Source organism: Microcebus murinus, chromosome 10 (assembly GCF_040939455.1).
Source record: "Microcebus murinus isolate Inina chromosome 10, M.murinus_Inina_mat1.0, whole genome shotgun sequence".
NCBI classification, from domain to species: Eukaryota; Metazoa; Chordata; class Mammalia; order Primates; family Cheirogaleidae; genus Microcebus; species Microcebus murinus.
The window spans coordinates 48,300,444-48,323,388 of NC_134113.1; the positions used below are offsets into that span (position 1 = coordinate 48,300,444).

The 22,945-nt window shown below is 38.3% G+C and overlaps 2 protein-coding genes across 5 annotated transcripts in view; both read right to left on the reverse strand.

Moving 5' to 3' along the window:
* GXYLT1 (glucoside xylosyltransferase 1) overlaps positions 1 to 6,863 on the reverse strand; it is a 46,559-nt gene extending 39,696 nt beyond the window's left edge. The window contains exon 1 of one of the 2 annotated variants that reach the window (XM_012743747.3): positions 6,566 to 6,863. In XM_012743747.3, the coding sequence (XP_012599201.2) occupies positions 6,566 to 6,777 (212 nt within the window). In that variant the 5' untranslated portion in view covers positions 6,778 to 6,863. The remainder of the gene's footprint in view (positions 1 to 6,565) is intronic. The other variant, XM_020287498.2, reaches the window with a different exon arrangement.
* A 9,387-nt stretch (positions 6,864 to 16,250) lies between these two features.
* The window catches only part of YAF2 (YY1 associated factor 2), an 82,930-nt gene continuing 76,235 nt past the window's right edge, over positions 16,251 to 22,945 (reverse strand). For all 3 annotated transcript variants that reach the window (XM_012745594.2, XM_076007191.1, XM_012745728.2), the window contains 2 exons: positions 18,417 to 18,569; positions 16,251 to 17,661 (listed from right to left, as the gene is read on the reverse strand). In XM_012745594.2, the coding sequence (XP_012601048.1) occupies positions 17,424 to 17,661; positions 18,417 to 18,569 (391 nt within the window). In that variant the 3' untranslated portion in view covers positions 16,251 to 17,423. The remainder of the gene's footprint in view (positions 17,662 to 18,416; positions 18,570 to 22,945) is intronic.

Sequence of the window (22,945 nt, forward strand, 5' to 3'; positions counted from 1 at the left end):
TTGTGGTTCATCTACAAGCAGACTGATCAGGGGTAGCACAAGGGATCTTTGTGGTAATGAAACAGTTCTATATCCTGAGACTGTGGGAGCGGTTACATGAATTTACATGTGGTAAAATTGCATAAAACCACACATAACACACATTTGCACACATATAACTGGTGATATCTGAATAAGGTCTATGGATTGTACAATGTTAATTTCCAGGGTTGTAATACTGCACTATATTGACACATATATATTCCAGATTCAGTGACATTGTACTATAGTAAGGTAAGATGTTATTATTGAGGAAAACTGAGTGAAGGATACACAAGGTGTCTCTTCAACTTTGTGTGAATCTATGTTTTGAAATAGAAAGTTGTTTTCTTAAAAAGGGCAAGCTGATCAAAAGTAAGCATTACCCAAAATTTCAGCACCTAAAAAATGTTTCAAAAATTGAGACAGTTCATGCTCTGAATTAAACAAAGTAATTAACAATAATGTTCACCACAATATGAAGTTTACTTAAATCTAATGACAGAAGGTCTCTTATACTTTTAAATTAAAGTGGAAAAGGTACTTTTCATTTCAACATGTCCATGACAGTCATGAGGCTTTAGTGAAAACCATGCACAACCTACAGAGTCAGAAATATGTTTAGGCATGTCCAGCGTAAGAATGTGGCACTATGAATGAAGTGCTGAAAGCAACAATGCAACTTCAAGGCACAGATATCTTGCAGCTGTGCAAGAGAAAGAAGGATGCTATGGATACAATAAAGGAGTCCATTCCCATGACATTGCCAAATCATCATTATTTAAGAAGGCCTGGGTCACTCACGTTACACTAAATTGTCTCCAGACAACTCAATTAATTTGTAACATTAAGTCAGCTCTTCACTTCTTTTTCTTAAATTTCTAATTTTATGAATACTCAGTAAGTGGGAAAAGGTCTGCTTATACACAAATGGCACTGAAACAATTAGCTATTTTTTTAAAAAATGTTAGTATCACACAGTACCCTCCTCCTCCCCCCAAAAAATGAATGAAAGATTTAAATGTAAGAAAAGGAGAAAAGTAGGAACCAAGGAGAAAAGAAAGAAAAAAAAGAAAAAGGAAAGGAGGAAAAAAACAAACTCTGGTAGAAGGTTTTTCCATGCATGTTAAAGGTAAAAACAATAAAGTAAAAAGCAGCCAATTCAAAAACATAAAAATTTTAAACTTCATATGGTATACACATTATGAACAAAATTTAAGTTTGTATGTAGGAGGAAGTATTTCCAACAGGTATGGGACATAGATATCAATCTTAATGTTTTAAAATAAGATTTCCAAATCAAAAGTACACATTATTTTTTCACTAACCAATTCACTTTTCCCTTCAAAAGCACAGAACAACATTTTAATTAATTACTAGCATTTATTAAATACTGTGTGTCAGGTTTCTGCTAAGTGCTTGTTATGGTCTGAATGTTTCCATCCCCCTGAAATTCACATGTTGAAACCTAATTACCAATGTAAAGATGTTATGAAGTAGGCAGGGCTTTTAGTAGGTGATTAGGTCATGAATGGGAGGCCCTAGAGGTTTGCCTTGCCACTTCCACCATGTGGGAATACAGCAAGAAGGTATCATCTATGAACCAGGAAACAGGCCCATTAGGCACCAAATCTATTGGCACCTAGACTTGGATTTCCAGCCTCCAGAACTATGAGAAATAAGTTTCTGTTGTTTATAAGCTACCCAGTCTATGATATTTTGTTACAGTAGCCCCAAGAGACTAAGACAGCACTTTACAAACACATCAGTCGATACCACTATGATCTCCAATGAACTAAAATACAAGGTACAGGGTACTGGTTTTATATAAAATGTTTCTGCATTAACAAAGCAGAGTTTAAGGTGACATGACATTCCAGCTTCCGTAACAACTTTCTTTACTGTTCACTGCACCAACTCTTCTCTAAAAATAACTGCAGAAGAGAGGAGAAAAAACTTCATTAAAAATAGTAGTGCAAAAATAGTGGTCAAACTATTATCAGCTAAATCAGTGGTTCTCAATCTTTGGTTTTATAACAAGCTGGAGCATGCATCTAAAATATAGATGGACCCCACTGCCAAGCATTCTAGTTTAGCAGGTCTCAGTTGGGGCCCAAGGACCAGAATTTTTCTGAGGTTAGATATTGGGGGAAAAAAAATCTTACAATTTAAATTATCAAAATGATCATATTAGCTACAAGTTTACTGTGCCATGCTCCATCCTAGATAATCTATACCACCAGCTATTTCATTTCAATTCTCACAAACAACCCAATATCATAGTACTCTTATTTCCAACTGATGAGGAAATATGTTCAAGGTCAACACAGTAAGTAAATAGCAAAGCTGAAGTTTGTGACTCTAAATCCCTTAATCTTTCCATTCTTTAAATTCTCAGTATATCCTACTAGTGTTCACAGGATCCAGCAGAAATGATAACTCCATGGCCTAACCAGGTCTGAAAAGGAAAATGAGGTGAACTACTTCCCTGTTTGACAGTAAGTCACGCAGAGGGCACAATGAGTCCAGAAATGGTATCACTGAAATGTTCAGTAGTTCCTTGATTGCTCACTACCACTACTTCTATATAGCCGCAAATGAAATCTTGATAATCACTGTCAAGACTCACCAGTGAAATGTGAGAATCTAATCACCCTGACTAGCTAAAATGCAGAGCCACAAAGTGGTATACTGCCTTCTGAGAAGTACTAATGCCTGGTAATAACAACTGCTTTCTACTGAAAACCTTAATACAGTCTGTGCATATTAAATGGCTTTAAGGAGTCTCTCTATGTGGAAGAGCCACTGCCTACCCCTCTCCTTTGAGGCACCATTCCTCTCCAACACCAATCAGGTTTTTCTGTCTGCCCTCAGATGTGCAAGTGGCACAGAGCAGCCAATCAGAAGTCCCCATCCCAGGCAACACCGACTGGTCCACGGATGGGGATGTAATCCTAGCGAATTCAACAAGAGCCTTTCCTGGATTTTCTATCTGAGATTAGAGAAGAAAACCTGCAAAGAATAGAAGGACCCCATGAACAAAGCCTGTGTGCAGAGGAACAGAGTATAAGAGGCCTCAGTCCTTGAGGTCCCTGGAGCTGCCCTGGTATCTGTAGCTTTTCTTTCAATTCTGCTCCTTCCAGCAACTCATATAAGCCTACAAATATCCATTTTCCTTAAGATGGTTTTATTTGATCTTAATGACAACTAAGAATTATATTACAAATTAAGGTAATTTAATGCACAGCATGCTGACTACAGTTAACAATACTGTGTATTTGAAACTTGCTAAGATGGTAGCAAGTGTTCTTATCACAGAAAAAGGTAAACTATATGAGGTGATGAATAGTAACTAGCTTGACAGTGATCATTTCACAATGTATAGATATCAAAGCATCACGTTGTGTGCCTTAAATATATACAATTTCTCCTTGTCAATTATATCCCAGTAAAGCTGGAACAAAATTATCTAAGGTAATTATTATCTACATTTTACAGGTGAGGAAATTAAGGCACCGAAGTGACATAATTTAGCCAAGGTCTCACAGCAACCAGAGCCAGAATGAAAATTCAGGTTTGTCTGACTCTTAAGACCTATATATTTTCTGATTACTGAAATGATGGCTTCAAAAAGAATGCACTTATTTATAAAAGATTTCAGTGAAAAATTGTTCCTATCACTTTAAAGTTCTTACTTCAAGAATTTTGGAAAGGCTGTGCATGGTGGCTCATGCCTGTAATCCCAGCACTTTGAGAGACCAAAGTAAGAGGATCGCTTATGGCTAGGAGTTCAAGAGAGACCCTATCTCTACAAAAAATTAGCCATGCATGGTAGCATTTACCTGTAGTCCCAGTTACTTGGAAGACAGGCAGGAAGATTACTTGAGCCCAGGAATTCAAGGTTACAGTCCAACCTAGGTGACAGAGTGAGATCTATGGCTTAAAAAAAAAAAAGGACTTGGAAGGACCTGACCTTTCTATGTATTTTGTTGTCATTGACTTCTGTGCAATATTTTTTATAAGATTTGATCAATGGAACCTACTAGATACAAACCTAGGTCCCATGTTTTAAATTAAATAAATAATAGTTATAATCTTTCAGTTAAGATGAAATCAAAAAAGACAAGAATGTAATGATACTCAAGTCCTACAGAAAAGAGGATTTGCCTCTTGGCTTGCCTCCTAGCCCCCACTGCCCCCTGAGGCCACTATCTGGACTAGACCCTTATTTTTCTTCATAGAAAGAGCCCTTGTACAGCAATCAAAGGATACACAGTTGCCAATCCTGTTCCAATTTCTGATGCCCTTTAGATCTTGGCCAAATAATTTACACATAGAACGAGAGATTAAGGAGACCTACTTCATATCACATAGTAGCCAAAAAGGGTGATTTAACTCTATGAGATCTCTATAAAGATGTCATAAATGGTATCTAAAATAAAAAGACTGCTGAGGTCTTAGGAATTTGTCTGCCCTTCATCAAATCACAGGGTAAGAAAAGTGACAATCTAGCTTTCCCATGTTGTTGCTCTGCAGGAAGTCTCCTTACACATGCAAATGTGGTGAAATGTTCTTTACCACATTTTTAGAAAGACTGATACACCTTTAGTTTTAACTTAAATGTACACCTCCTTTAAAATAAAAAGTAATGCTATTCAGAGAACCTATAAAAGTACAGCACTTCAGTAGATGCAACTCTGACACGTCAAACTTAGGATTTCAGTAATGGCTCTAATAGATATTTATTTATTTATTTATTTATTTTTTTTGAGACAGAGTCTCGCTTTGTTGCCCAGGCTAGAGTGAGTGCCGTGGCGTCAGCCTAGCTCACAGCAACCTCAAACTCCTGGGCTCGAGTGATCCTTCTGCCTCAGCCTCCCGGGTAGCTGGGACTACAGGCATGCGCCACCATGCCCGGCTAATTTTTTTTTTTTTATATATATATATCAGTTGGCCAATTAATTTCTTTCTATTTATAGTAGAGACGGGGTCTCGCTCTTGCTCAGGCTGGTTTTGAACTCCTGACCTTGAGCAATCCACCCGCCTCGGCCTCCCAAGAGCTAGGATTACAGGCGTGAGCCACAGCGCCCGGCCTCTAATAGATATTTATTAAAACTACGCTCTTATTTTCTAAATTTCAAATAAAGTAATTCTGCTAAAATTAGCTGGCCAAGCAAACATAATTTACAAAACTGTCACAAAATAAAGTACCTGAGAGCACTAAAAATGAACATTATCAAATTGAAATGCTAGTATCAGTGTAATTTCATTCAATGTTTGATCAAAATGTTGCTACCTTACCTTACATTTCTATCCAATATAGAAACAATTCCTTTTCTATAATTATAACTGCTTCACAGTAACATAATAGGCTATGAGCAGTTTAGCTTCCATCTGTCATTTTTTTCATGAGCTCATCCAAGTCTTCAGTCACTGCCTCTCCCAGGATAGAAAACTGAGGGTTGATAAACCTGGCTCTGGAAGTAGTTCTGCTTTTAGTATAATAGCTCTTGCTAGTACTGAATACAGAGCCCTGATGCAGGAAATTACCATGAGTGTAATCAAAAATCATGGGGTAAAAACATGACAATCCAGCCTTTCCACACACTTCCTCTACCCAAACTTCCCTCTTTCATCCTGGGAATGACAAATCAACTCTCAAAATGTTAAACAACAGCCTACAGCTCACCCAGTACTCCTTTCTAGTAGGGACAACACATTTTTCCTATATCAAAGCAGCATTTGCCTCCTAGCAGGGAGCAATTCAGGTCCTTCTCAGAGAGGTGCCCACAAATACAGGCAGCGCAAATGTTTAGTTCTTACTAAGCAATGACAAAAACACTCTTATTTCCACGTAAATCTCATGTTCTTTCCAACTCTGGCAGTGATTTCTGTAAATCCATCTGAGTCAGTATGCTGCTTTTTAAACACCGATTTCTCTTGAAAGATACCTCCATCCCACCCCACAAGACTTGAGCACGCTAAGCATCGGTCATTTTTGTTAATTTTCTGTAAGTTTCAGAACAAACCAAGTCGTTCCAAAAGAAAAAGTCACAACCCGCACAAATGCCACGTCCAGATTTAACTAACCACGGGCAATAATGAAACTTGTAAGCGTTCACACATGAAAATGAGATGCCCCTTTCAGGAGAGGGGGTAAAAAAAACCCACTGAAGTAGGGCGCCTGCCTGATATTTAAAATATCTCGACTTCAACTCCATGGAAACAGGAGGGAATTCGCACTAGCTAGAGAGCAATAAGGCTTAGGTAGGCACCTCTTATATTTCAGTGAATCCTTTAAAAAAAAAAAAGTTGAAAATTTCTAACTGCCTTAAAGAGCGCGTAAGGACTGGGTCAAAAGGCAAACACACAAGAAACGTGGGGTGCTCTCGGGCGGGAGCAGCGCCCAGCTCACCCCGGCCTGCGGAGATGGAGGGAGACGAGCGAAGGGTCAGACGGCGCGGGCGCGGGGCGGACTCCGAGCAGCCCGGCCCGGCGAGCCCCGCGCCCGCGCCCGCGCCCGCCGCAGCCCGGGGGCGGCCCGTACCTGTGCGACCGCCCGGGACGCGCCGCGCTGCCCGCGCCTCTCGCGGCGCCGCGTCCGCCGCCCGCGAGCCAGGAAGCCGCCGCGGCCTGCGGCTTCCCGCCGCCGCCGCCCGCTCCTTCCTCCAGCGACACGGCGAGCTGGCTGAAGGCGTAGAGGAGCGAGCAGAAGCCGCAGGCCGCACACAGCAGCACGATGCGCAGGTAGCGCCGCATCGCCCCGGCCGCGCTCCCCAGCCGCCGCCGCGCCCGCCCGGCCGCCCTGGATCGCAGGGAGCGGCAGCGCGCAGTCGCGGGCGCAACAAGTTCCTCCTCCGCCGCCGCCGCCGCCGCCTCGCCCGCTCCCTCCCTCGCTCCCGCGCCGGCCCGCCCACCACCGAGGCGAGCGCGGCCCCGGCGCCCGCGCCGGCCGACAGCCCGCCCGGAAGCACGGACGCCGCCCCCGCCCGCGCGCCCGGTCCGGCAGCGACGCGGCCACGCCCCTGCCCGGGGGCGGGAGCGGCCGCGCGCGCCGGCGCACTGGGCGCCGAGGGCCGGGGGGCCGGGGTCGGCCGCGCGTGCGGGACGCGGCTGTGCGGGGTTGGGGGACGCGGACCGCGGGCGGCGACTCTCGCGCCCAGTGGCTCTGACCCGCCAAGCAGGGAGGTGTCGCGGAAGGAACAGGGCTCTGGATTCAGTTGACCTAAATTCAAATGATGGCTCCTCCACGAGGCAGCTTGTGATGTTGAGCAACCCAGATTCTATCTCCCGTGGAGATACTGTCTTCACCGTAAGGCGGTTGTAAGGATTAAAGTGCTTAACGCACGGGAACACGCCTAACACTCGAGAAGTCACTTAACTAAGCCCCCTCCCACACCAGCCTCCTTGGTGTTTGAAGTTCTACGGTACGGTCTGTGCCAGCCACTTTCACCCTCATCTTATTACCTGGTGCTGTCAATTGTTTGGTGCGACTATCCTGCTTGCCAACAGGCTGTGAAGTGCCTCTAAGGCAGGGGTCCTCTCTTTTGCGTTTTGACCTTCCTCGTAACTCATCATTTGCATGTTCAGAACAGTATTAGTATTCTCCTTGAGAGCTGCTTCCCCATTTCTTCTCCCTCTTTCCCAGCTGTTTCCTGCGCGGGCATTCTTCAACCCTTTAGAGAGCGTCGCCTTGTGCCAAGCACTTTTGAGTACCTGGGGGTGTAAAGCCGCCTCGTTGGGGCGAGGGTGGGCCACGGAGACTTGTAAATCAGTGCAACACAATGATACAGACGTTAGGGTACGGCCTGTCGGGTGTGCACGCACACACACACAAAAGCAATCAGTTCTATCTGCCAGTGTGGTCAAGAGCGTCATCGTATACCAAAGGTAGCCCTGGAGTCTTGGGTAAGGGAAGTAATTCCAGGCTGAGGAATCAATGAAGCAGGCTCCTGTGTTCAGGGAATTGTGAGAAGTTTGATACCACCAGCTAAGTGAGTGCAAGAGAGGATATGACGAGCGATAAGACTATGAGTAGAAGGAACTAGATATCTGAGTGCCTTATTTAGCACACCAAGGAGTTTAAACTTCGTCTGCCAGACAATGGTGAACTATTGAAGGGTTTTCAAGTAAAGAAGTAACATGATCACATTTGCACTTTAGAGAGCAGATTCTGGCTGCAGTGTGGAGGCTGGAACAGAGATGAGAGATTGAAGACAGAAAGCAGCTCCAGCGCCAAAAAGTGAGGGGAAAGAGGCTTAAAAATACACGCAGAGTTCATGGAGAAAAATCATGCTATTATTAAACTGCTGAAATTGCAGCTAAGACATTGAGATGTTTAGCCTTGAGATACAAGGTGGGGAAATGCTGCACAACACAGTAGTAACTCTCAATTTGGAATCCCTACACCAAAACAGTGCTGGCTCTGTGACCATGGGAAAGTGTTAAACAAATGGAAGGTTCAGTTTTCTCCTGTAAAGATTAAATTTCTTGCCTTACCTGACAAAAAAAGGAAGACTAGCATGCTATTAAGATGTATAAAGAGAATGAGAACATACATTTACTCATTAAATCAATATTTATTGAATATATTCTACATGCCAGACAAGGATTCAGATAAAGGAGTGTACTGCCCTCAAAGGGAAAACAGGCAAGTAAAAACGTGAATACTCAGTTAATCCTTCCACTACACCTTAAAATTCTTATAGAAATGAAAAACTTAACAGGATACAGAGAATGATAATAAAAGCATTGGTAAGAATGAAAAATACCTTTTGAGAAAGAAAATTGAAGGAATACCGAGAAACTACTAGAGTAAGAGCTAGCATTGTACTCAAATAAAGAATGTTTAATTTAAAATATTAGTTAATTACAGCTGTTCTCTATTCCAACAAGGAAACTAAATGCAGTAAAAATTAAGAATAACTCTTTGGCCCACAGACTGTTAAAATACTGGAATGGCACAAAGGGAGGGTAGGCAGTTTTCATTTATGCAACAATTTATGAAAAGAGCATATCGGGAAGAATAATCATTTACTTATTAGCATCAGGATTCTGAACATATCATCCCTATAGCTTCTTTTTAATACTGGAATTACAAAAAAAAAAAATCTGTTGAAATAGTATGAAAGGCATTCCAAAAATAGAAATGACTTTTATATTACCCATATACACTGTCTTAACTGGTTATCTTAGAAAAGCTATGTGCATGATCACTTCCAGGCTTCACACATTGCATTTTGATATTCCTAAAATTAAGTTACTGAAAATAGTTTAAAATATTTTGATGTCATAATAGTTAGGCATTTTTTTCTTCTATTGTATTATGTATTCCTAAATCCTAAGTCTTTTTTTTTTTTTTTTGTCTCTAGACCTGTCTCTTAATTCTCTAATGACAGACTGGCTATATCCAAAAAAAAAATTTTTTTTTTTTTGAGACAGAGTCTCACTTTGTTGCCCAGGCTAGAGTGAGTGCCATGGCATCAGCCTAGCTCTCAGCAACCTCAAACTCCTGGGCTCAAGCAATCCTGCTGCCTCAGCCTCCCGAGTAGCTGGGACTACAGGCATGCGCCACCATGCCCGGCTAGTTTTTTCTATATATATATTAGTTGGCCAATTAATTTCTTTCTATTTATAGTAGAGACGGGGTCTTGCTCTTGCTCAGGCTGGTTTCAAACTCCTGACCTCAAGCAATCCACCCGCCTTGGCCTCCCAGAGTGCTAGGATTACGGGCGTGAGCCACCGGGCCCAGCTGTACATCCAAAATTTTAATCCATGTTGATCTTCATCTTGTCAAATAGGTAAATTGAGGTGGAGGAAAAGAAATTTAAAAGTAGCAACATTTGTTGTTTACATTAAGAGATAGAGATCTCTGTGATCTGCAAAAGTCTCTGATTCAGGATTAAACCAAATCTCAAGAATCTTCCATTTAAAAGATTAATCTTGATTTTTCTTATAGCTCCTACCACATATTGGATATATTATGGGCATTAAATTAATGGGATTTTTAAAAATGTCTTCTTTAAATCACTCTAGAGCAGATTTGGGGTCCTGCTCAGCATTGGCTTTCAATTTCTACCTGTGAGTACTTGATTCTTTAAAAAAAAAAAAAAAAAGCAGCATCCTATGGGGAGTTAAATTTTATACCTTTTCAGAGTAAATTCAAAACTTTTTAATATAACTTCCATTTTGTAAAGGTCTATACATAATCAAATTTTATCCTTGTAACATTCCTATGAATTAAGAGATGTTATTGTATTCTTAAAAATAAAAAAGGAACCTGAAATTCAGAGAGGTTCATTAACCACTAAAAATCATGATCCATAATTTGAATAGAAATCTTTGGGGATACAAAATGCATGCCTGTTTTTCTTTTTCTATTACATCATGCTATCTCACTATGAACAAATAAATGCTAAATTGAGTGGTGATGCAACTTTGAAGTGAAAGCACAAAGGGAAGCAATATTATATGAAAATCTTTTAGACTGGTTTGGGGGATTTAGAACAAAATAAAAGAAGTACAAGTCAGATTAGTTGCAGAGGACAAAGAATCAGAAACTCAGACTAAAAGTAAAATTCATTCTCTCCTATAGTGGGCTTTTGGTATATTTCTCCATTTTCCACAGTCTAATTGCTAGAGATCTTACTGGATTAGAGGAAAAGTTGAAAAGTAATGTTATTAGTCTGAATAAAAAGGATTTCATTTTAAGTGTTCATGCATACCAGCATATGTACAGAAAGAGTTTAACTCTAGTTAATAGAAAAATGAAGATGAGATGATAGCTTTCATTCAAACTCCATTCTTCCAGATAGGTAAGAATTTCCAACCCTAGGTGTAATTTCAATGTGTAGTGTTTCTACTCTACAGTAATTCCACTTGGGGAGGCATCCATTTCACTGGATCCTAGCCCCAAAAAGTTCCCCTTGAGGTTTATCTTCACACCTCAAAATAAAGCAGTTTTTTTTTTAAATTACTATTTACCTTAATTATACAAGAGATTTGAGGGAGTTTATAAGAACAAAAGAGAAAAAATATAAAAATTAGATTCTGGAAAAGTATAAATAGAAGATCAACAACAGAAATTTAGAATAGACAAGCAGGATCATCATAGCTCGCTGCAACCTCAAACTCCTGGGCTTGAGCAATCCTCCTGCCTCAGCTTCCCAAGGAGATAGGACTATAGGCACTAGCCACTGCACCCAGCTAATTTTTCTATTTTTAGTAAAGATGGGTCTTGCTCTTGCTCAGGCTGGTCTCAAACTCCTGAACTCAAATTATCTTCCTGCCTGAGCCTCCCAGAGTGCTAGGATTACAGGTGTGAGCTACCACACCTGGCCCTTCTTCTGTATTTTATATAGATTCTATTACTGTAGTATGGCATAGTAATTACTTACAGACCTCTCCTCTAAGATTTGAGTTCCATATCTTTGTTCTCTTTCTAACCAACCCCAGTACAGTGTGTAGCACATAAAATATACTACATAGATATTCAGTGAATTATTTAATACTGATGTAAATAAAATCTATATCAAGAAAATACTAAAGTATTACAACAATTAAAAAAAAGCTATTAGTTTATAACTCCCATTGATGGGAGGAGGCACAGGTGAGGCAGACTCAAAACATGAAACATGTTCCAGAACTCTGAAACCTTCCAGAGATCTACTTGCTTTTTTTCATTTAAGTATCTGGTCTTACTATGGCATTTTATATGCTCCATAATTGGCCAATTCCATAAAGACAGGAATATCCACATTGGCTAAACACAAAGCCTAATTAATACAGTTGACCCTTGAACAATGTGTGAATTAGAGGTGCTGACCCCATGCAGTCAAAAATCTACACAAACTTTTTAATTTTTTTGTTGTTGGACTAGCTGAATGTAGTAGTGAGAAGGGGGGAAAGAGTAGAGCAAGGAATTCAATCTGTAACTGACTATCAATTGAGATAACTCACTACCTTTGGACCAGCCCTTGTATAACTTTTGACCACCCAAAAACTTAACTACTCATAGTCTATTGTCGACTGGAAGACTTAATAGCATAAACAGTCACACGTTATTTTGTATGTTTGTATGTATTATATGTCATATTCTTATAGAGAAAAAAAGTTAAGAAAATCATAAGAAAAATGTATTTACTGTTCATTAAGTGGAAATGTATCATTGTAAAGTCTTCATTCTTGTCATCTTCATGTTGAGTAGGCCGAGGAAGGGGGGTTAGTCTTGCTGTTTCAGTGACGGCAGAGGTGGAAAAAACCCAAATAGGAAGTAAGCCCGTACAGTTAAAATGCAGTGTTGTTCAAGGGTCAACTGTACATTAAAAATGTAACATTTAAATGATCTGGGCCAGCTGGGTACAGTGGTGTGCCTGTAATCCCAGCTACTTGGGAGGCTGAGGCAGGAGGATCACTCTAGGCCAGGAGTTTGAGACCATAGCAAGACCCTGTCACTAACAAAAAATAAAAAAATAAATGATTTGGGCTAGTGGGGCTGTACATTCAGGAAAGTCTTACATAATTCAAGGTAAAACTTCTCTATTCCAGCTTCTTAAGAATTAGTTTTGATGAAAATCATTCTAAAGTATTGCATATATTGTTGCCCTAGTAAACAGTCTACTAAACACAAGTTAAACTTTAATGTCTAAATCATCATGAAAATGATTTATCATAAAAAGTGTTTTTAAAACATCCTGAGAGCTGAGTATGGTAGCTTACACTTATAATACCAACACTTTGGAAGGCTTGGGAGGGAGGATTGCTTGAGGCCAGGAGTTCCAGACCAGTCTAGGCAATATACCTAGATGTTGTCTCTACAAAAAATAAAATCAAAATTAGCCAGGCATGGTGGCACGCATGCATGTGCCTATAGTCCAGCTACTCGGGAGGCTGAAGTAGGTGGTTCACAGGAGGATGCTTGTGCTTAGGAGTTTGAGGCTGCAGTGATCTATGATCAGGCTTTCGCACTCTATCCAGGACAACAGAGAAAGACCCCATCATTCATTCATTCACACATAAATAAATAAAAGATCCTCAGAGACTGGCATGCTGTAAGTACTATTCCTCTTCTCTCCCTTCCTAGTGATTTTCTCCTATTAACCAGATTGCATCCCAATACCCTCTTTTCTAATTTGGCACTACTTTTGCTGTCCTTCTTTTCTCCTTCCATGCCTTTGATATTAGTGGGGCTTATTTTTCATTGCTTTCAATATCTAGGGAAGGCATTCTTTTCCCTCTGCTTTCAAAAAATCATAACATCCTATATTGTTACCTTGTCTCTTGATTCCACTCAGCTATTTCTGTCATTGGTAACTGCACTTCTTCAATTTTTATACATTCATTGTTCCAGACAACTCAAGATACCTGGGGGTAAATGGGAGGGAGTGAGTGCTAATAAGTCAAAACATTATTTTACAGTTATCCTCCCCATACACATACTTGCTTTTTTGTTTTCACTTAGTTTTCTAAGTACACAGTGTGGAAATTTCTATCAACAGCTTACTAAAAACCCCAGCTCCTGCATCAGGTCCTTAAAATATTCCAGAAGAAATTAAGTTGCATACAAAGAAAGTGTCTTAGTCCATTTTGTTGTTGTAACAATATCTGACACTGGCTAATTGAAAAAGAAAAGTTTACTTTGGCTCATGGTCTGGAGGCTGAGAAGTCCATAATCAGGTGGCCATCTGGTGAGGTTTTATTCTGCTTCATATTGTGGTGGAAAGCAGGCAAGTGCAGAGGATAAAACCCAAAAGGCAACCTCACTTTGTAACAACTGGCTCTCAAGGGAATTAATCCATTCCCACAAAAACTAACCCATTCTCCTGAGAAAGACAAAGGCCCCACTTCCCAGTATCACCACACTGGGGACCAAGCCTCAACATGAGTTTTGGTGAGGACAAACCACATCCAAACCATAGCAGTAAATAAAATAAGGCCCTCAGTGGAAACTAAAACTTCTACACAACTTACCATTAATGCATACAATATGCAGAAACCACATTCTTTTAGGCAGTAAGAATTTTTATCTATAATAAATATGCTATCAACTTAGAAAAGCTGAAGTTTTTTCTTTGTTTTCACCTTGTCTATTATCATCACTACAATTTTAGGAACGTACTTAATAAAAATAAAACCTTTGTTTCTGTTGTATAATTACAAATGGTTTTAAGAATATGTATTTTGAGTGTGTATCTCTTCACTCTTATATCAAAGAAAATAAGCCCTGAAAAACACCCAAATTACCAAATTCTTTTTGTATTGAATTTGGTTATAAGAACCCACTGCTAAACCCACATTGTAAATTGATGAAACAGTGAAAAATATACCCTGAGCCTACACTCTGAATCTTCTTGAATACTTTTAACATTAGATGTATTTATGTTATTTCATTCTATTTTCCTGGTGTGGAAGTATATTTGAAGTAGGGTGAGACAAAGGCAGATAAAGATAATTTCAATAAAAGGAAAACAAATTTCAAACTTGTCAATTTAGTTCATTTCTCCAGTCTCATGGTACATACTCTTAAGTTCTTTCATTATGGAAAGATGGTCTTTCTGGGTCCAGAGCAAACATCTGATGCTACAATGAAAATTCAGTGAAAACTGTAAAACACTATTCCTTTGGGTAATCCAAGAGGGCATGAAAATAATTTTTGTTACAAAAATATTTTTGCATTTTTGTAATGAGATCTTACCTATGATAGTAAAGGCTTACATTTACTGAAAAACCAGTATACGTCAGGTAATTGTTAAGAATTTTATATGGACTTCAACTTCAGTGAGGCTAGAATCTGTTCACACTAACTGGCTTTTGTTAAAATTCATAGGAATTAATATAATATTTTATAATTTGAGAAGCAACTTTGATTATATTTTCACTTATATCTTCCTTTTTAATTGTGAAAATAATATAAGCTTGTTATAAAAAATTTCCAACAATACAAACGTATGTAAGTTAGAAGGTCCTACTATACTTCAAAATTCAATTTTTGGCCAGGTGTGGTGGTGGCTCACACCTGTAATCATAGCACTCTGGGAGGTCCAGGTGGGAGGATCCCTTCAGGTTAGGAGCTTGAGACCAGGCTGAGCAAGAGTGAGACCCTATCTCTACCAAAAAATAGGAAAAATTAGTTGGGCATGGTACCTTGAGCCTGTAGTCTCAGCTACAGGAGGGTGAGGGAACGGAGACGGAGCGGTAGGCAGGAGGATCGCTTCAGCCCAGGAATTCAAAGTTGCAGTGAACTATGATGACACCATTGCACTCTACCCTAGGCAACAGACAGAGACTCCATCTCAAAAAATAAAATAATGATTTTATATGGATTGACATATAATCTTCTCAACAACCTTGTAAGTTAGATATGATTATCACTATCTGTTTTATAGATGAGTGATTTACTCCAACTCACTTCCATTCTACAACAGGGATTCAAACACCAGAGGCCAGTTATCACTCTTACTATCCATAATACATTGTCTTCCTACCTATGTAGATGAGTATGTCCATTCAGGTAAAATCCCACCTCTGTCAGATTTTTCTTTCTGGCAGCTTATTTAAAATACAACCTGAAAGTATTTGATCATCACATGATGCAATGCCTTTAAGGCAGAGTTTTGACTTAAAAACTTAGAATATTTTCCCTATTACAATTATTTTCAATTTTTACTATCTCTAAAAATGAATATATAAAACATATGAAATGTAAAAAAAAGAAGACAAAAAAAATGTCGTTTTAAAAGAACATAACCAGTTAGTATTCCACTGAAAATGTCATAATAAACACAAATTTTAATTTTTCATTTAATAACACTAAAGAATGAGGTATATAAATGTTTTAATCACAGACTTTTACTGTATGCAATTAACTGTATTTCACAACTAGCATCTTACAAAAAAGACAGTACCACTGTGCCTGTAAAAAGTACTTGAATTAAACAGAAAATTACATTACCATGTGAAACCACCAAATATCACAACTGTCAGGGTCTACAGTTTTATTTTCTTCTTCAAATGTTATCATGATGTCTTTTATGTGATATTTCATATCCATTTATGTTTTTATAATAAGCTCATTTACATTTCAGAAGTCTCCTAAAGGTGGATATATAATAAGCAAATGGTTAAGAAAAAGCAGGAGACCCTAGGAGAATTTCAGAAGTACTGTGTGGTTTCTAGGTTGAATTTTTAAGTACAACATAAAACACTTTATTAGTTGTAAACAAAAATGCAAAATCTGTAGTCATAAAAATATTTTATTGGTAATTGTACATAATATTGAGTGGGGCTGTAGATACTTTTTCTTTGAGGGTATTGATAAATGCATAAGCTGGCAGTTGTGTCTGAAAATAGGGTACTATGACTTTCATAAGAACTGTTATATTTAATAAGAGGCCAATTAAACTGATTTAAGATTAGTTATTTCCCATTTCTGTGCAACAGTTACCGTTTCTGTATTAATTAGATTCATACTTCTATGACCCTGGATAAGTCTGGGACAAGGAAACAGTGATAAAACTATCATTAAGTTAAAGCTTTTCTAAAATTGCAGCTTTTAAAATATGGCAAGTTTCTTTTCTATTCTGTTTTTGCCAAATGCTTATAATTATTTGAATTTTAATGTTTTATATAATACAGAAAAAACCAGTGTTCAATGACAATAGCACTAAACCTGAATTATACAAAGCTAAATAATCAATGTTTTATTGTTTACTAATCTGCTAGTAAACATTACAATAAATGAATGTTTTGAAAAATAAGCAAACAAACAAACAAATCCAAAATATGGATAATACCAGAAACATAATTCAGGAACAATATTCAGGAACAATAATTTAGTAAAATGTGTCAAAAACATTGGCAAAGTTTCATACAAATTCTTTATTTAATAACAATTTTCCTATTTAACCACACCAAGTACCAGCAGGTGTATTTAAGAGGATAACCATTAAGAAAATCCTGTTGCAGCAATAGTTGATTAAGTTGATCTTTGACTTGTATACATATAACTATTTGTTTCACAATTCTCAAATACATATTTAGGCAGCTTGCACTATGTTATAAAAAATTTAAATTCATTACATGCCAATAGTAGAGAATTCAAGATTTATGTGTTAGAATTCACTAAACTAAAAGTGAAAATAGACTTACCAATAACACTGCATAATGAATAATTCAACCACATTTTCATGGCACTTAACTGCAGAGACCAAAATGTTAAGTCTGGAAATGTTTTGTAGGCATAGATTGCAATAAAATCTAACAGATTCTAACAAATTTCTATTTTATGTAAAACTCAAATTATGGATTGTGCATGAATGTGTTAGTCATGAAAATGTGGTACTTCTTGGCATAATCTGTGTATTTGCATGGTAGGACAGAAGTGACTAAGAAATTGGAGAAAATAAACTTTAATGAGATTCTCCATTCAATGATGAGGCTTCTCCTCTGGGTGAAGATGACCTGGACATTCCCCTTTCTGTGTTATCAGAGCTAGAGCCACTCTGACTGTGCTGATCTGCAGAAGCAGCACTAGATGCAGGCGGTGACTTTGTTTTCTCCTTAAAGTCTGTAATAATGACTGTCAGATCTCCAACGGTAACTTCCAAATGCTGAGCACTACTCCGATCCACGTTTTTCAATCTTGGCCTAAACACAAAAAATGATAAAATCTTAAATTAGCTTTTCACTCTACCAAATTTCTGAGCACACAATAAATAACAAAAGTAGGTAAAAGTAGCAAAATGAATATATCTATGTTTAAAGTGATTCATATGTAACCAGCCATAAAAACATTAACAAATGTTTCAAATCATTAACATGAATCAAATCAATCATTCATGAACCTTCTTCAAAGAGACAAAAACAAAACTGTGACAGTCTGACAGTCATATTTTAACTGTGCATTTATAGTTACACATAATTTTGTAGATGGCTTATTGATTTTATAAAAATGTTCTAGACAACAATGTAATATTTACACCACAGAGAAAGCTGATAAAAGCTGATGTTGAGCTATATGCAGGTCTGTTACTTCACTGATAAGGGTATCATGACTGTTATGACTGAACCCATGACCATTCTTGATTGGTTCAAGCCCATGCAAATATCTATTCAGTATGCTGAATACCATTCCTGGCTTTCAAACAGCTTTTTATGAATAAAAAAGGACATAAATATCTTTTAATCTAGTAAAAAGAAAAAAGCATCATCATATTTAAGCTTGTATTTGTGGCATCTGTGTTTCATTTTCAATGTATCTATCAAACTCAGAAAAAAACTTTTCATAATACTTCATAATAAAGGACATCAAATCTTTCACTTTCTGTATATCAATGTTAAAAAAGAATATTAAATGGCTAATTTTATTATTTCAAATATGTCATAAAACTCTTCAAATTTACCTGGTTTTCTTATGACTGTTCTTTTTGCTAGTTGTTTCCTTTTCACTTTTTTCTTTTTCTACTTTATCTTTTTTCTCTTTCTTTGACTGTGTAGGGGGCACAAACTGCTGAGTAACCTGCTGAGCAACCAACTGGGAGACTGGTCGAGGCTTCCTGTGTGTACGTTAAAAAGAAAACGTTTTTAAATTAAAACATGATATATGTTCTTTACGAAATAATATCGTGTTATGAGAATAGATATATAACAATAATTTTCAAGTATAAAAATTCTTCATATGTAAGGTAATTCAAATATACAATTTAAAAGATATGTTATTGTCTTTCCTGTTCAACAAAAATGGAATAGTTAAAATTCACAGCCTTAGATATACTATCAAATCATTAGAACATAACTGTTACATAAATCAACATAAGAAATTAAAAATGTATAACAAACTAAATGAGAGGCACACATATAAATAAACATAAATTTAAAAAATTAAACTTGAAAGTTTATACTGAAATAGTCAGATTATCCTTTCTCCTTCAGAGGAGGAAGTATCTGACCATTTGTGACAATAGCTATTTATTCTTTCCTTTATCCGCTTAACAAATATTTATTGAGAGTCAAAATTTCTCACTCATTGCTTAAATCAAGTGTCTTACGTCTCTAGCCACAATCTCATTCTCTTTTGACCCTGGAGATCTGCCCAGTCCTTGGAGACTTATCTGCCTACTAACTTATTAATTTAAAAAATATTTCTTGAGAACCCACTGCAGGATCTGTACAGGAATATCTGAAATGTTGCCTGGTTTTAACTTTTGATGCTAGTGTAAGATTTCACCCTACTGGCCCAGGGTCAAGGACTCCTCCAGCTTTATGATAGAACTTGGACAACTGAAGTCAAGATTCAAAGTAAATGGTCTCTAAGTTCTTAAGAGAGAAAGAAGAGGCGGGGTGCGGTGGCTCACGCCTGTAATCCTAGCACTCTGGGAGGCCAAGGCAGGAGGATTGCTTCAGGTCAGGAGTTCGAAACCAGCCTGAGCAAGAACAAGATCCCGGCTCTACTATAAGTAGAAAGAAATTAATTGGCCAACTAATATATATAGAAAAATTAGCCGGGCATGGTGGCGCACGCCTGTAGTCCCAGCTACTTGAGAGGCTGAGGCAGAAGGATTGCCTGAGCCCAGGAGTTGGAGGTTGCTGTGAGCTAGGCTGACCCCATGGCACTCACTCTAGCCTGGGCAACAAAGCGAGACTCTGTCTCAAAAAAAAAAAAAAAGAGAGAGAGAAAAAAGGAAAAGGAAAGGGGAGGGGAGAGAGGGAAGAAGTAAGGGAGACAAAGATAAATATACATTTTTACAGATGGTCGACAAACAATGGTAACTTTATTGCCTGAAAAATCCTGACCCTATTTTGGTTGGTAGAGTTAAAAAACATTTTTTTAGCCAGGTGTGGTGGCTCACACCTATAACCTCAGCTACCCCAAAGAGGCTGAGGCAGAAAGATTGCTTGATCCTAGGAGTTCTAGGCTGCAGTGAGCTATGATTGTGCCACTATACTCTCTAGCCTGGGCAACAGAGTCAGACTTTTAAATTTTTTTAAAATCTTTTTGTTGTTGTTCCTTTACAGTAAGACAAAATAGAAAATAATTAAGAAAATATTGCACAAAGATTCAAAGCTGCAAGGCTGGGAGAAAAGAAGAAACAGTATGCAAGACAAATAATGAATTTTACTGAGAACCTACATAGTCTCAAGTACTAGAAGGATATCCAGGATGATGTCCAATACACAATTTAAAAAATAGGACTGACACTGGGTTGGCGATGTAGATTAAGAGTCACATAAATGAAAAGTGATATTGAAAGTATGGTAATTAATGTCTAACCTTAAAAAAGAAAAAAGGATTAAGATAGTGGCTCTCAAATTTCAGGTACATCAGAATCACCTGGAAGGCTTGCTGAGCTTGCTTAGCCCTACTCCTGGAATTTCTGATTCAGCAGATCTTAGGGTAGAGCCAAGAATTTGCATTTTTATAATAACTAGTTTTCAAGTTATGCTGATGTTTCTGGGGGCCACACTTTGAAAAGAAGCATGAACAAGTACAATGTATTTGGTGAATATTGGTACTATTATAGCATAAAGTTTGAGATAGAGAGCAGGGAGAAGAGACATGGAAAAAACCAAGCTGAACAGATAGGAAGCAATCCAATAATGAAAAGCTAAAGAGTCTGATTCACCCTTAAATGATGAGAGGTCACTGAAGAAATTCAGACTTGACTTTTAAAAAGATGGGATGGTACTATAGTGGAAGTAGAAATATGAGACTAGTGGTCTGATAAACAATCATGTAATCTCTGTACCTAGTGTTTGTTGTTAATTTGTTAATTTTCAACATAAGAAAAATGTTATCTTTCTGTTCCTGAGTGGTTATATCTCTTTCTCTTTTTATTCTAGGCTTTCTTAAATGTGTACTACACAACTATTCCATTATTTTATTCTTATTTTAGTGAGGATGATTTTCACTTAAAGATTATGACTTTGCTCCTCAATAATAGGATTATTTAATCGGGTTCAATTTGGGGAGAAAAGCAGCACAAAACATGAGAGTATGTGTGTATGTGTAGCTTAATTATTGAAATAAAGTTCTCTGATGCTCTTTAGGGGGTGAATGACCATTAAAGAGACTTCATTAAAGGTAGGAGGAACATAATTTATGATTTTTTTTTTTTAGAGAGACAGGTTATCACTTGGTTGCCTAGGCTGGAGTGCAGTGGCGCGATCATACCTCACTGTGACCTCCAACTCCTGGGCTCAAGCAATCTTCTTGCCTCAGCCTCCCAAGTAGGCATGTACCTCTTGATTGCCGGTGCGTATCACAAAGCCCAGCTAATTTTAAGAATTTTTTTGTAGAAATGGGGTCTCACTGTATTGCCTAGGCTGGTTTTGAACTCCTGGGCTCAAGCAATCCTCCCACCTTGGCTTCCCCCAAAGTGCTGTGACTACAGGCATGAGCCACTGTGCCTGACCAGCTTATGATGATCATCTTACAATGTCATAAAGTAACTCAACTCTACCATACTCTATTTAAAAAGAAAGCCCTCCTATCTCCAGAGGTCTTGAGACTTGTGATCCCTTTTCTACTTAATGAGAAAAATCTGAAGGATAGTAGGTAATTTTAGAGATGAGAAATAGTTAACTCAAAAAAATAAAGGGCAGACTATCATTAAGTATGCCTTTTTATGTTCAGAGATTTCATTATTCATGGTTTTTTGTTTTGTTTTGTTTTTTGAGACAGAGTCTCGCTTTGTTGCCCAGGCTAGAGTGAGTGCCATGGGGTCAGCCTAGCTCACAGCAACCTCCAACTCCTGGGCTCAGGCAATCCTTCTGCCTCAGCCTCCCGAGTAGCTGGGACTACAGGCATGCACCACCATGCCCGGCCAATTTTTCTATATATATTAGTTGGCCAATTAATTTCTTTCTATTTATAGTAGAGCCGGGGTCTTGTTCTTGCTCAGGCTGGTTTCGAACTCCTGATCTGGAGCAATCCTCCCGCCTTGGCCTCCCAGAGTGCTAGGATTACAGGCGTGAGCCACTGCACCCGGCCCTATTCATGGTTTTGATAGTACACTTTTAGTAATAACAAAGATTCTGTGATATGGAGTTGATGTGCACAAAAAGGTCATCTATTAATAAGTGCTGTTCAGTCACTGCCCAATTGCACTCCATTGTCATCTACTTATTCACATGTCATAATTAGGCTGTAACTTGTGAGATATGGTATCCATAAATTTGGTGATTTCCATGTATCTTTCCTATATAGTCCAAATAGACTGTATAAAGTTTGGCAGGTCTATTGAATTACTGCAATGCAAGAAAAAGGCAACCATTTCAACAACCAATCAATGGATATCTACTATTCATAAAGACAAACTATATTTAGAGCTGTCTGATATTCCATGTGGGTAGGAGGCCAATACATGTTGACTTGATATATGCAGTTTCTAACTATGTGCTAAATATTATAAGAATAATGCTTTAAGCTTGATCAACCTCATCATAATTTAGCTTTGCCAGGTCAGACAGGTAGATAGAGAGATAACAGAAAGAAAATTAATCACGCCTGTAATCCTAGCACTCTGGGAGGCCAAGGTGGGCAGACTGCTCGAGGTCAGGAGTTCAAAACCAGCCTGAGCAAGAGCAAGACCCCGTCTCTACCATAAATAGAAAGAAATTAATTGGCCAACTAATATATATAGAAAAAATTAGCCAGGCATGATGGCACATGCCTGTAGTCCCAGCTACTTGGGAGGCTGAGGCAGCAGGACTGCTTGATCCGAGGAGTTTGAGGTTGCTGTGAGCTAGGCTGACGCCACCACACTCACTCTAGCCTGGGCAACAAAGCGAGACTCTGTCTCAAAAAAAAAAAAAAGAAAGAAAGAAAATTAAAAACTGATTCTTTTCTAAAAAGAGCATTCATCAAAGTCTGGAATGAAATAATCTGTTTGATTACACGAAAACACATGGTAAATTGAACTTGCATAAATGT